The sequence below is a fragment of the Mustelus asterias genome, chromosome 11 (genome assembly GCF_964213995.1).
Source record: "Mustelus asterias chromosome 11, sMusAst1.hap1.1, whole genome shotgun sequence".
In the NCBI taxonomy this organism is placed as follows: Eukaryota; Metazoa; Chordata; class Chondrichthyes; order Carcharhiniformes; family Triakidae; genus Mustelus; species Mustelus asterias.
The window spans coordinates 80,856,029-80,870,582 of NC_135811.1; the positions used below are offsets into that span (position 1 = coordinate 80,856,029).

General features: G+C 41.5%; 1 protein-coding gene across 2 annotated transcripts in view; it reads right to left on the reverse strand.

Moving 5' to 3' along the window:
* Positions 1–14,554, reverse strand: part of ccdc43 (coiled-coil domain containing 43) — a 38,900-nt gene that overhangs the window by 20,037 nt on the left and 4,309 nt on the right. The window contains exons 4-5 of one of the 2 annotated variants that reach the window (XR_013498996.1): positions 10,101–10,156; positions 4,587–4,840 (exon numbers count right to left, since the gene is read on the reverse strand). Coding sequence is in view for 1 of the 2 variants with exons in the window: in XM_078223839.1 (XP_078079965.1) it covers positions 4,653–4,840; positions 10,101–10,156 (244 nt within the window). In the remaining variant the exon portion in view is untranslated. Of the gene's footprint in view, positions 1–24; positions 4,841–10,100; positions 10,157–14,554 lie in introns of those variants that run through there. The other variant, XM_078223839.1, reaches the window with a different exon arrangement.

Genomic DNA, 14,554 nt, shown 5'->3' on the forward strand with positions numbered 1-14,554 from the left:
GATTCAAATGACCCACGAGGGAGCTTTTATCAAACAAAGTTTATTTAAGAATATAGTTAACATGTATGGAAAGAAAATTGGCAATAACTTTTAACAATTATAACAAAAACAAAACAACCACAATAACCCTTAATGAATATATATAAAAGCTATCCTAATCTAACCAACCCTTTAAACAGGTTCAACACAGCAAAGATTAATGCTCACCTGATACTGGACATTGAGTCCTTTGGTTGAAGTTTGCAATCCTCTGAATTCACTCAGAACAAGTTGAAGACAAAACAACTTCTCTGAACCACAGGGAGAAACTCTGGTTGAGCTATCAAGTGCAGAGTCTTTACTGCAGGAAGGTAACTTTTTCACATAACCAGTAGAATTTCCAAAACAACAGGGAGAGAAAACACTTCTTTTTAGCCTGCTGTCCCCTCTAAAACTGCAGTTAGCAAAGACAGAAAATGAAACCTTGAATTTCCTAGGAAGCAAAAAAGCTGACTAGAACCCATGATCTTCCTCCTAACAATGCAGGGCCATAAAACAAACCCCAGAGTAAACATAAATAACCCCCATTTAAACCACTTAAGGAACAATAAAAGGACTCATTGTGGTCAGCCCGGCAACAATGAGAAAAACAAACTGAAGCTGTGAGCTGAGAAACACTGAAGCTGAGAGAGCTGCAGAGATCATGATTTTTTAAAAAACATCTCTGAAAGGTACACTAACGTCACACAATGGGCTCACTCTGGATCAAATCGGACACTTGGTTTCAGAATCATCCCTCCACAACAAATATCTTCCTCAATCAATTTCCATCCACTAAATTGGACAATCTTAGACAGTTTGTGTATTAAATAATCACACGATTTGACAACAAAACAGCAACAAAACATCAATCAGGGCAGCACACATTTTCCCACTCTTCGTGAAAGTTTTTTCTCCATCAAACATCTACCTGTTCCATTCAGTACAAACATGATCCTAAATAGTTTCATAGAATCTCTACAATGTAAAAGGTCATTCGGCCCATCAAAGCCCACACTAGGAACAATCCCACCCAGACTCCGTAACCCCAAGTATTTACCCTGCAAGTCCCCCTGATACGAAAGGGCAATTTAGCATAACCAATCAATCTAACCCGCACATCTTTGGAGTGTGGGAGGAAACCAGAGCATCTGGAGAAAACCCACACACATGCAGGGAGAATGTGCAAACTCCACACAATCACCCGAGACCGAATTGAACCCGGGTGCCTGGCGCTATGAGGCAGCAGTGCTAACCACTGCCACCATGCCACCCCATGTGTTGAAGCACATATTTAAAAGATTGAACTATGGTCATTAGGTCACTGGTATAACTAGACTTTGGGTGTTATTTCTTTGGACACCTCATGATCTATTTGGTTATATGGGATCAGAACATGACCTATGTAAATAAGCTGAATTCTTTGCATTGGTCATTGGGATATGAATTCCACACGATTGATTTACAACTTATCACCTTCAGCCATCCAACCATCGTCATGCACACAATTCTCTGCAGGGAACTTGCTTTTTGACATAGTTTTACATTTGAAAATTGCCACAGGCTTTAATTTCATCCCATAAGCTATGCAAGCTAGTATGAGGTAACTAAGTGTGTAGATGAAGGTAGTGCAGTTGATGTCATATACATGGATTTTAGTAAGGCGTTTGATAAAGTCCCCCACGGTCGGCTTATAAAGAAAGTAAGGATGTGTGGGATAGAGGGAAGTTTGGCCGATTGGATAGGTAACTGGCTATCTAACAGAAGACAGAGGGTGGTGGTGGATGGAAAATTTTCGGACGGGAAACCGGTTACCAGCGGAGTGCCACAGGGATCAGTGCTTGGTCCTCTGCTATTTGTAATTTTTATAAATGACTTGGAGGAGGGGGCTGAAGGGTGGATCAGTAAATTTGCTGATGACACCAAGATTGGTGGAGTAGTGGATGAGGTGGAGGGCTGTTGTAGGCTGCAAAGAGATATAGATTGGATGCAGAGCTGGGCTGAAAAATGGCAAATGGAGTTTAACCCTGACAAATGCGAGGTGATTCATTTTGGTAGGACAAATTTAAATGTGGATTACAGGGTCAAAGGTAGGGTTCTGAAGAATGTGGAGGAACAGAGATCTTGGGGTTCATATCCATAGATCTCTGAAGGTTGCCACTCAAGTGGATAGAGCCGTGAAGAAGGCCTATAGTGTGTTGGCGTTCATTAACAGGGGGTTTGAGTTTAAGAGCGTGGGGTTATGCTGCAACTGTACAGGACCTTGGTGAGACCGCATTTGGAATATTGTGTGCAGTTCTGGTCACCTCACTACAAGAAGGATGTGGAGACACTGGAAAGAGTGCAAAGGAGATTTACCAGGATGCTGCCTGGTTTGGAGGGTAGGTCTTATGAGGAAAGGTTGAGGGAACTTGGGCTTTTCTCTTTGGAGCGGAGGAGGTTGAGAGGAGACTTGATAGAGGTTTATAAGATGATGAGGGGGATAGATAGAGTGAATGTTCAAAGACTATTTCCTCGGTAACTAGGGGGCATAACTATAGGGTTCATGGTGGGAGATATAGGAAGGATGTCCGAGGTAGGTTTTTTACTCAGAGAGTGGTTGGGGTGTGGAATGGACTGCCTGCAGGGATAGTGGAGTCAGAAACTTCAGGAACATTTAAGAAGCTATTGGATAGGCACATGGAGTACTTTGGGATGATAGGGAGGAAATAGCTTGATCTGGGTTTCAGACAAAGCTCGGCACAACATCGTGGGCCGAAGGGCCTGTTCTGTGCTGTACTGTTCTATGACTGTGTATCTTGTGTCCTGCAGTTTTCACTAGAACTACTGGTGAACCATTCCACTCCAGTTTGGCTGTTGGACATATTGAAATTGTTGAGCATTTATGGGGTACTCATGGTTTTGCTGCTATCTGATGAATAGTTTGAAACTGGAAATTCTGGAAGAGATCTTTTGGTAGTTGGGAGTGATTTAGATCTTCTGCCACACTAGTAATTTTCATTCCACAATGCAGCTATACCAACTAATTTGCTCAGAAATCTTTGTTGGGCTTGGTTTGATTTGGCCCATTTAAGTGTATAGATACACATTGATTTCTGGTGATTTGAGGACCTATTCCAATATATGCTGCTTAAAATCAGATCAGTGGTTGGTCCCTGTTCCAAGGGACATTTGATTTGTCTTCTTCAGGTCAGATTCCTCCTAATCTCGAATCAGTTTTTTTTTTAAAAACGAACACCGAATTCTCTTACTGCAGCAGTTGTTTGACAAGTTAGCAAATGTCACAATTTGTAGCTTGAAGCCAGCTTCATACCCGATTTGTTTTTGCACGAGGACTCATTTCTGTTTGTCGTTCACCATACGTCACCTTTGTGCGGGCTTCAGGCTTGCCTTAAACTTCTGTGCATTTTGACAACGTGCCCCAGATCATCTGCTTGACTCCATGCGGCAACTATAAAGGCAAGTAAAACATGCACTTCTGCAGTGGAAAATTGAAGCTGTCTCCAAATATAAGTCTAGCATGTCTTAGCATAATGTGCGGGGTGGGTGGGGGGCTTATACATTGAGTATAGGCCTAAACATTTTTTTTTGTTTAAACACCACTAACTACAGTAATCAATGCAGCATTTCTACACAAAGGATGTTTTTAATTTCTGCTGGAAGGAACAGTGAATAGGTAAAATGGTTCAGTTGAAAATTATTCCCTTAAAAGGAAGTTGTCAGTGGCTTTCCTTTAATCTATAATGCCATTTATAAACAGTACCTTCATTTAAATAACAAATACTGTATTTAACAAGGTGACAAATTGTTTTTATTATGAATCACAATGAAAAATACTTTATTTTCCCAAGCATACAATCAAAGTGAATAATAGTTAAAATAAATTCAGTAGATGTTTTCGGTTTCAGTGCGAGAAAGTACACCATTCCTCAAAAAAAAAGCAAAACATGAGATACAAAAGCAGAATGACTGCTGATGCTGGAAATCTGAAATAAAAACAGAAAATGCTGGAAATACTCAGCAGATCTGGCAGCATCTGTAGAAGCAGAAACAGAGTTAACATTTCAAGTCTGACAGAGCAAAAAATTTAACACTTTCTCTCTCTAAAGAAGCTGCCAAACGATGTTCTAATTTCATTCAAAAATACCTAAAGCTATCCAGAAATTGGCAACAATGTCATGAAAAGAAAAACCAATGTTTAGGTCTCCAGGAATCCTTCATTCTTCAGTTACGTTTCATCAATCCAACAAAAAACTTCCTTCACTGAAGGGGTTCCATCGAAGCGTATTTCAACTAGTGTCCTCGGTGTAGGTTATTTCCAATTAATTGTTAGACACAGCCAACTGAAACATGAAGAAGCTGAAATACCTAATCAAACAGTTTATGATGCATGAAAAGACCTATCCAAGATTGTTTTTTACTGTGTGACCTTGAACTTTCAATTTTGACACAATATTTTGCAAAGATTTGGCATTTTATGAAGGAAAAATATGTCTCACACTTGGCTAGACTCCCCACCATCCCCTCCCCAAAAAAGTCATTGGTGTTTCACGGTTCATATTACTCACGGTTGTAAACTTTGTAGTTCTGAACATCTTCACACTCCAGTCTACTACTTTTTTTCCCCAAATAATCTATCGCTTTCGTTCTCCTTTTTGTGTTCTCTTCTTCTCCTTTTCTTTTCTCTCCTGTTTTGCAAGCTTGTCTTTCTCTCGCTGTAGTTTATCTTGCTCCTTCTTCTTTTGTGCATCTCCCCGAGCTTTCTCCCTTTCCGCTTTCTTTGCAATAAGAACAGCTTCAACATTTGTGTTTTTGAAAAGAGCTAAAGTGAAATTAAGGAAATATTCCAAATAAGTGGTAGAACATAGAACAGTACAGCACAGAACAGGCCCTTCGGCCCACGATGTTGTGCCGAGCTTTATCTGAAACCAAGATCAAGCTATCCCACTCCCTATCATCCTGGTGTGCTCCATGTGCCTATCCTATAACCGCTTAAATGTTCCTAAAGTGTCCGACTCCACTATCACTGCAGGCAGTCCATTCCACACCCCAACCACTCTCTGCGTAAATAACCTACCTCTGATATCCTTCCTATATCTCCCACCATGAACCCTATAGTTATGCCCCCTTGTAAGAGCTCCATCCACCCGAGGAAATAGTCTTTGAACATTCACTCTATCTATCCCCTTCATCATTTTATAAATCTCTATTAAGTCTCCCCTCAACCTCCTCCGCTCCAGAGAGAACAGCCCTAGCTCCCTCAACCTTTCCTCATAAGACCTACCCTCCAAACCAGGCAGCATCCTGGTAAATCTCCTTTGCACTCTTTCCAGCGCTTCCACGTCCTTATAGTGAGGTGACCAGAACTGCACACAATATTCCAAATGTGGTCTCACCAAGGTCCTGTACAGTTGCAGCATAACCCCACGGCTCTTAAACTCCAACCCCCTGTTAATAAAAGCTAACACACTATAGGCCTTCTTCACAGTTCTATCCACTTGAGTGGCAACCTTCAGAGATCTGTGGATATGGACCCCAAGATCTCTCTGTTCCTCCAAGTCTTCAGAACCCTACCTTTGACCCTGTAATCCACATTTAAATTAGTCCTACCAAAATGAATCACCTCACATTTATCAGGGTTAAACTCCATCTGCCATTTTTCAGCCCAGCTTTGCATCCTGTCTGTCTCTTTGCAGTCTACAACAGCCCTCCACCTCATCCACTACTCCACCAATCTTGGTGTCATCAGCAAATTTACTGATCCACCCTTCAGCCCCCTCCTCTAAGTCATTAATAAAAATCACAAAGAGCAGAGGACCAAGCACTGATCCCTGTGGCACTCCGCTAGCAACCTGCCTCCAGTCCAAATGTTTTCCATCCACCACCACCCTCTGTCTTCGATCAGATAGCCAGTTACCTATCCAATCGGCCAACTTTCCCTCTATCCCACACCTCCTTACTTTCATCATAAGCCGACCATGAGGGACCTTATCAAACGCCTTACTAAAATCCATGTATATGACATCAACTGCCCTACCTTCATCAACACACTTAGAACTTTTTTGAGGAGGTAACTATCAAATTTGTGAGGCACGACTTGCCCTTCACGAATCCGTGCTGACTACCCCGGATTAATCCGCATCTTTCTAAATGGTCGTAAATCCCATCCCCAAGGACCTTTTCCATCAACTTACCAACCACCGAAGTAAGACTAACCGGCCTATAATTACCAGGGTCATTTCTATTCCCTTTCTTAAACAGAGGAACAACATTCGCCACTCTCCAGTCCTCTGGCACCATCCCCGTGGACCGTGAGGACCCAAAGATCAAAGCCAAAGGCTCTGCAATCTCATCCCTTGTCTCCCAAAGAATCCTAGGATATATTTCATCAGGCCCAGGAGACTTATCGACCTTCAGTTTATTCAAAACTGCTAGTACATCCTCCCTCCGAACATCTACTTCCTCCAGCCTATTAGCCTGTAACACCTTCTCTTCCTCAAAAACATGGTGTTCTGGTAATTATCACACGAAATTTCTTGTCACGATGGAAACTCGTCATTTACTTACTATTTTTTACATAAATTATTTTGGGATAGAAGAATTGAATGAAAACCATATCGGAACTGTGAAAAGTTTAGACAGTTACATGAGTAAGATGGCTATCAAAGGCCAAATGCAGGCAATTGGGACTAGCTTACTCGTTTAAAAAAAGGGCGGCATGGACAAGTTGGGCCGAAGGGCCTGTTTCTATGCTGTAAACCTCTCTAACTCTAAGTCATAAAAGCAGAACGTGCTTCATGTCAGCATAGATTTTAATATAAATACACTTAGAATAACCACACTCAATCTAACCTACTCCATCAGAGTCAGCTTCCTAATCAGACACAACCTCAAATGTAATTTTCAGTTTCCTGTATACCTTCACCAAGATCACTGCCCATGTAATATTAGGTTGCATGCAAATTGTATTGGATGATCACACACCATCCAATGTTCCCACAGGAAAGGTGACCGTCCTATTAAAGCACTCCATTGTTTAATAAAAGTCATATAATGGCCCACATAATGGAAAGACTGAATTGTGATCTCTAATACTTAAAATTATACAGGCTATACTACTTCAAATTGTGCACTGAATTGGTATGGCATGTCCTAGGAGTTGTAGTTCCAGAACACCAGCACTGGCATACTAATCAGCAAATCTGCCATTTAGGTTGGAGGCTGATAAAATGTGAGGTCAGAGGGCCCAAACACTGGGGAGGCTTGCTTGCTATTACGTCACGCCATATCATGCAATTACTACAGCCATACAAAAATACAGCTTTCCTTCCCAACTTCACCTTAACCAAGGATGCCTGTCCACGCGATGTGGTCATGTCCAATTCTGGCATTGAAACTCAACAGAAGTTGAGGGCGGCACAGTAGTATAGTGGTTAGCACTGCTGCTTCACAGCTCCAGGGACCTGGGTTCGATTCCCGACTTGGGTCACTGTCTGTGTGGAGTTTGCACGTTCTCCTTGTGTCTGCGTGGGTTTCCTCCGGGTGCTCCGGTTTCCTCCCACAGTCCAAAGATGTGCGGGTTAGGTTGATTGGCTATGCTAAAATTGCCCCTTAGTGTCCTGAGGTGCGTAGGTTAGAGGGATTAGCGGGTAAATGTGTCGGGATATGGGAGTAGGGCCTGGGTGGAATTGTGGTCGGTGCAGACCCGATGGGCCGAATGGCCTCTTTCTGCACTGTAGGGTTTCTATGATTCTAAATAGGACAATTGTATTTGTGTACCAAGCGTGAATTTGTCATAACCAATGCCATATTCTGCCTGAAAGGAAAATATAAGACAACTTGGTAACACCTGCATTTGAAGCACAGGCCACATGGCTGTGTGCTTATCAGACAGAAGAAAAGCCGAACATCAAGGTAACTCATAAGACCATTAGATATAGGAGCAGAATTAGGCCATTCGGCCCATTGAGTCTACTCTGCCATTCAATCATGGCTGATATTTTTCTCCTGCCTTTTCCCCATAACCCCTGATCCCCTTACTAATCAACAACCTATCTATCTCTGTCTTAAAGACACTCAGTGACCTGGCCTCCACAGCCTTCTGTGGCAATGAGTTCCACAGATTCATCACTCTCTGCTGAAGAAATTCCTCCTCATTTCAGTTTTAAAGGAGCGTCCCTTCACTCTGAGGTTGTGCCTTCGAGTTCGAGTGGAAACATCCTCTCCACGTCCACTATATTCAGGCCTCTCAATATTCTGTAAGTTTCAATTAAGATCCCCCCCTCATCCTTCTAAACTCTATCGAGTATGGACCCAGACTCCTCAACCACTCCTTATATGACAAACCTGTCATTCCTGGGATCATTCTTGTGAACCTCCTCTGGACCCCCTCCAAGGCCAGCACATCCTCCCTTAGGTATGGGGCCCAAAACTGCTCACAATATTTCAAATTGGGTCTGACCAGAGCCTTATACAGCCTCAGCAATACAACCCTGCTCTTGTATTCTAGCCCTCTAGAAATGAATGCTGACACTGAATTCGCCTCCCTAACTGCCAACTGAACCTGGCATGGTAACCTTAAGAGAGTCCTGAATGAGGACTCCCAGGTCCCTTTGTACTTCAGATTTCCGAAGCTTTTCCCAATTTAGAAAATATTCTGCACCTCTAGTGCATAATTTCTATACTGCATTGTTGTCGGAAACAAAACATGCTACTTGATGTGTTTTATATGGTAGGATTATTGACGGGTTTGATGGTTGGCCGGTTGTGCATAACCCCACACTTTGTATTCCTTCTGCCACTTCTTTGCCCACTCTTCTAGTCATTCTGCAGCCTCCCCACTTCCTCAACATCACCTGTCCCTCTATATATCTTTGTATCATCCGCAAATTTAGCAACCATGTCCTCAGTTCCATCTTTCAGATCATTAATGTATATAGTGTATATAATGTATATCATGCAATACAAGAAGCTGACCACAGCCAAAAAGGTTCTAAATAAAGTTGCCAGGCATGAACCAGCCAACCATCAAACCCGTCAATAATCCTACCATTGCCTACCATATAAAACACATCAAGTAGCATGTTTTTTCCCTACAACAATGCAATATAGAAATTAGCTTGCAATAACATTGCCAACCTTTTCTAACCAAATAGGTTTTTTTAGGTTTAAGAAAGCCAGAATGGCTCAAGATTACACCATATAATACATTAATTGTGTAGATCGGACTTGTACAAATGCAAATAAGAAAAAGATCTTTACTCCCAACTTTTTTTAAAAATTCACTAATATATATTAACAGCTTTCATTTTTTTCATTTGTAAGACTGAGAATAATCTAGGGTGTATTGCAGATGATTGCTATTGAAAGCAATACACAGGATGTAGCCTATTACGACAACAAGAAAAATAACCCAAAACGTAGACCACTTCACCTATCATCATTATAAGAGTCTTGAACTTAGAATATGCTGAGGAATTCTTATGATGCATTGATATATCTGTTACAGCCTTGAAACACTAACCGCATTTTTTGTGTGACTCATCGCATTTTAAATATAAACTTAATAATTGCAAACCCTTGCAAAATGGCTACTCAACAAATGCAAGCAACATTGAAATTGTTTATTATTTATTAATATCACAAGTAGGCTTACATTAACACTGCAATTAAGTTACTGTGAAATTCCCCTAGTCGCCACACTCTGCGCTTGTTCGGGTACACTGAGGGAGAATTTAGCATAGCCAATACACCTAACGTTTTTTGGACTGTGGGAAGAAACCGGAGCACCCCGAGGAAACCCAGTCAGACATGGGGAGAACGTGCAGACTGCGCACAGACAGTGACACAAGCCAGGAATCGAACCCGGGTCCCTGGCGCTGTGAGGCAGCAGTGCTAACCACTGTGCCGCTTTCACACAAACTTTTAATAGTTTGTGCAACTAATTTTAACTAATTAATAGGCAGTGTAATTTAAAATATGACATAGTTTTGCAGTGATATACAGTTACAACTTCAAGAATATGACAAAATTAACTTCAACTGTCAATGGAAAACCAAAATAAATGCATTGGAAAAGGATACATTTATCACTGTCAAAGTTAAACGCTCCACTTGTCCCACGGGCTTCTTCATCTTCAGTGTTCAAGTTAAAGAAACTAAAAGTTTAAGCTGTGCGTAACAAATAATATCAACATAAGATTAGCCGTTGGATGACGGTGTTGATGTGTTGTTTTGGGTATGATAATATAACAAAACCTAGAAAACGAGAGGTTGTTTCCCCTTGAGGGAGAACCTAGGATGAGACGGCATATTCTCAGAGTACGGGGTCACCTATTTAAGAGTTTTAACAACACCAGGTTAAAGTCCAACAGGTTTATTTGGTAGCAAATGCCATTAGCTTTCGGAGCACTGCTCCTTCGTCAGATGGAGTGGATACCAAATAAACCTGTTGGACTCTAACCTGGTGTTGTTAAAACTCTTACTGTGTTTACCCCAGTCCAACGCCGGCATCTCCACATCATCACCTATTTAAGACAGAGCTGAGGAGGAATTTCTACTCTCAAGAGGGTAGTGAATCTGTGGAATTCTTTACTGCAAGTTCCGATAGTTGGTCTCGAAATGACTCTTGCATCAGAAATTGATCATATGCCGGAGAAAGGCCCTCCGACAGCGCAAGAAGGAGTTCTCCCAGTAATAGTCCTGACAGATATAAAAGTGCAATTAGAGACCATAATCTGAATAGATTAGACAATGGAATAAAGGCCACGGAACAGTCTCAGAACAAAACTACTCACAGAAGTCCTGATGACTGTGAAGGTTTGATTGCTATCAATAAACTTCAGGCTAAACCCATAAGAGATGCTAAACAAGGGAAATTTGGTAGAGTTTATTCTGAGGTACGAAATAAGGGGCAACCAGCTATGGCACAGGTGGATTTGTAGAGAAAATGCCCTTGCAGGTGGGATTTGTATGGCATGGGGTTTTGAAGAGCAACTGGGTGATCAGATGGTAGACTGAACTTTCACACAAGTAATCCTAAATCTTTAAACTCTTTTGGCCACACATGCTTGGGAAGGTAAATCAATTGACATAAAAGCCACACTTTTGCCGGACAATACTTTTCAAAGTGTTTCTGAAACCACCCAACAAAAAAAAACCCAGCAGATGCAGAAGGAAAACTATGGAAACTAAACAAATGCTTCTTCCAGGCTGTGGCACTTCTCAGCGAATTCTGTTCTTCTGAAAATTAGTTGCGTTTAACTAAAATCAAATTTCACCATGTTTATTGGTATCGTGAAGGAAAATATTAAAGCATCTTCACAATTTGTCATAGGATCTTGAGAAATGAGTTATTATTAAGATTAGAGTAGAGTAGAATTTACAATGGGAGTCAGAATTGTGGGATTTCAGATATTAAGCAGAGTAAGGCTGGAATAACTTTCCTATTTAGAGATGTGTCAATTATATCTTGGTTAAATGTACTAGGTCCTGACAGAGAAATTACTGAATCGAAAGATGAGGGAGATCCATTGCAATGCTTGACTGTTAAGTTGAACCAGTTGGACACACGGATTAGATGAAGTGCTAGTTTTGTTTTGTTGAAATATTACAATGCTAATGTTAAACACTCATTTTTATTTAAAGAAAGAGGGAAGGGAATCTGTTAATGCCCATTATATACACAAAATTAAGTGGGGATTCACTTGTGCCCCTGTTAACAGAAGAAAAACTGTGATTTTGGGTTGGGAGGTGTTTGCTTTGTAAGTGTAATTCCCTGCTCCAAACTCCACTCCCCAGATGAACACTGCATCTCTCTCTGGCAATAATCGGAGGCTGAATCAAACTGTTCATAACCTTGGTGTTTTATCTGATCTAGAGTTGAGTCACAGAACATTCACATCAATAATAAGACCTCCTATTTCCACATTGTGACTTTGCCACTGCCTCAGCTTTGTCTATCACTCAGACCCTGGTTCATTTTGCCTTTAGATTTGACTATAGCAACACACTCCTGGCTGACTTCCTACATTCTATCTGCCTTAAATGATGCTACTGCTGTCTGTGTCCTTACTTGCACTAAGTCCCACCCTGTGCTCACTGACCTACATTAACTCCCAGTCAAGCGATGCCTCTATTTAAAAATTCTCATTTTTGTATCCAAATCCCACCATGGCTTTGCCCTCTTCCTGCCTATGCAGTTTCTTCCAACATTCCTAGACTTCGGAGTTCATCTAATCCTGGCTGTTTCTGCAAGTAGAATTTTAATTGCTCTACCATTGGTGGCCACGCCTTTAGTTGCCGACGGGCCCAGCTCTGAAATCTCCTCCCTAAATCACTGCCTCTCCTTCTTCCCTTTACACACTCCGTAAAATCTCTGACTAAACTTTGGCAATCTGCCCCAATGTCACCTTGTGTGGCTTGGAATATAATTTTGCTTTATAACGCAGCAAAGCATCCTGGATATCTTGTGTTAAAGGCACAGTATAAATAAGTTGTTGTTGGAAAGTAAGTGGTTAAATGGGGCAATGCAATTGAGGGATCAAAGAGTCAGATAAATCATGAAAAAATGAACAATGCAGGTTAATTAGGCCATTTTTTCAATTAATCAAAGAATTTTGATTAATTTCTAGTGATGGGATTAAACAAAGGAATATGGGAGGAGGTTAATCAGTGGCATGAGTGCAAGTTAAAGTTTTAAAGTTAAAGTTTATTAATTAGTGTCACAAGTGGGCTTCCATTAACACTGCAATGAAGTTACTGCGAAAATCCCCTAGTCGCCACACTCCAGCACCTGTTCGGGTTACACTGAGGGAGAATTAAGCATGGCCAATGCACCTAATCAACATGTATTTCAGACTGTGGGAGGAAAGCGGAGCACCCGGAGAAAACCCACAGACACGGGGAGAATGTTCAGACTCCACACAGACAGTAACTCAAGCTGGGAATCAAACCTGGGTCCCTGGCACTGTGAGGCAGCAGTGCTAACCACTGTACCACCCAGCAGATGGATTAGATATGGTAAATGCCTGGGGTTACAGCGATGGGCTGGGACCAGTGGGGGGGGGGGGGGGGGGGTGTCAATGCAGACTCGATGGGCCAAATTACCTCCTCCTGCACTGTAGGGATGCTATGAAATGTTTTGCAGGTAATCCATTTTATATTATTAGACGATATGACAAACACGTACTATAAAAGAGGATAAACTTGTATTTATATGGTACCTTTAACACAGAAAACTGGGATGCGCCAGGAGGCAGAGTCGCTGAGCAGAAACTGATAGCTGAGGACGGCCTAAACCAGGATCTTGGGTTTATGTCACACTATCAGTAACCCCCACAGCTTGCCTCCTGGACTTGCAGAATCTCACTGGCTGTCCTGTCTGGAGACAATACACATCTCTTTAACCTGTGCTTAATGCTCCCTCCACTCACATTGTCTGTATCTTTAAAACCTGGTTGGCTGTAGAGATCCGCATTCTAATCAGTATTCTGTGACTTGATTTTGTGTCTCTGTATGCCCTGTTTGAGAGCAGATATCCACTCCATCTGACGAAGGACCAGCGCTCCGACAGCTAATGGCATTTGCTACCAAATAAACCTGTTGGACTTTAACCTGGTGTTGTTAAAACTCTTACTGTATGCGCCAAGAGGCCAGAAATGGAGAAGTTCAGAGATCTTAGAAGGGTTGTGGGAGATGGGGAGTTGAGCAAGTTAGAAGTAGAGAGGAGTAAATCTATGGAGGAATTTGAATAAGAGTACTAAAAATTAGGTATCGCTAGACAAGGTAGGCCAGCAAATATGGGTGATGCATGCATGGGAGCAAGTTAGGATACAGGCAGCAGAGTTATGGATGAGCTCATGTCTGAAAGTGCAAGATGGGAGGCCAGCCAGGAGGTTGTGAACAATCCAATTCAGCCACTCAGTGGTGACAAGCAGGCTGGAGTTGATAACTAAGGAACAGACTTTGTGGAGAGGATCAGAAAATCTCTGTGGTCTTCCCAATTTTTAGTTGGAGCAAATTTCTGTTCATCCAACACTGGATGGTGGAGAGGCAGCACAACAAATGGAGGGCTCAAGACAGGTAGATCTGGTTATCTGTGTATGTGTGGACACTGAGGTTACGTGGCATCACTTCCTCAAATTGTGCCAAAGTGCTTAGCATTCAATAGATTATTTGCGAAGTGTAATTACTTTTGCTGTATAGGTAATGTAGCTGCCAATTTGCAACAAACTGCAAATGAATCAATGTTAAATAATTTATTTTAATGGTGTCGGTTGGAAGATTGGCTAGGAATAGAAAGACATTAATTTTATGGTGCCTGCTTTTTAAATACAGAAATAGCATGTGTTTGCAATACATTATTTCTGATCATGGTACTTTCTTGCCTTCATATTCGTAAGATCAATCACTGCAGTAATATTACTGCCTACAAAATATTTAATTCACATTACCTATTCATCTTCATTCTTTTCTAAGTATCTTTTATGTATTTTTAAAGTGAAAATTGAAACTTTCCATCATTGAACTGTTCGATT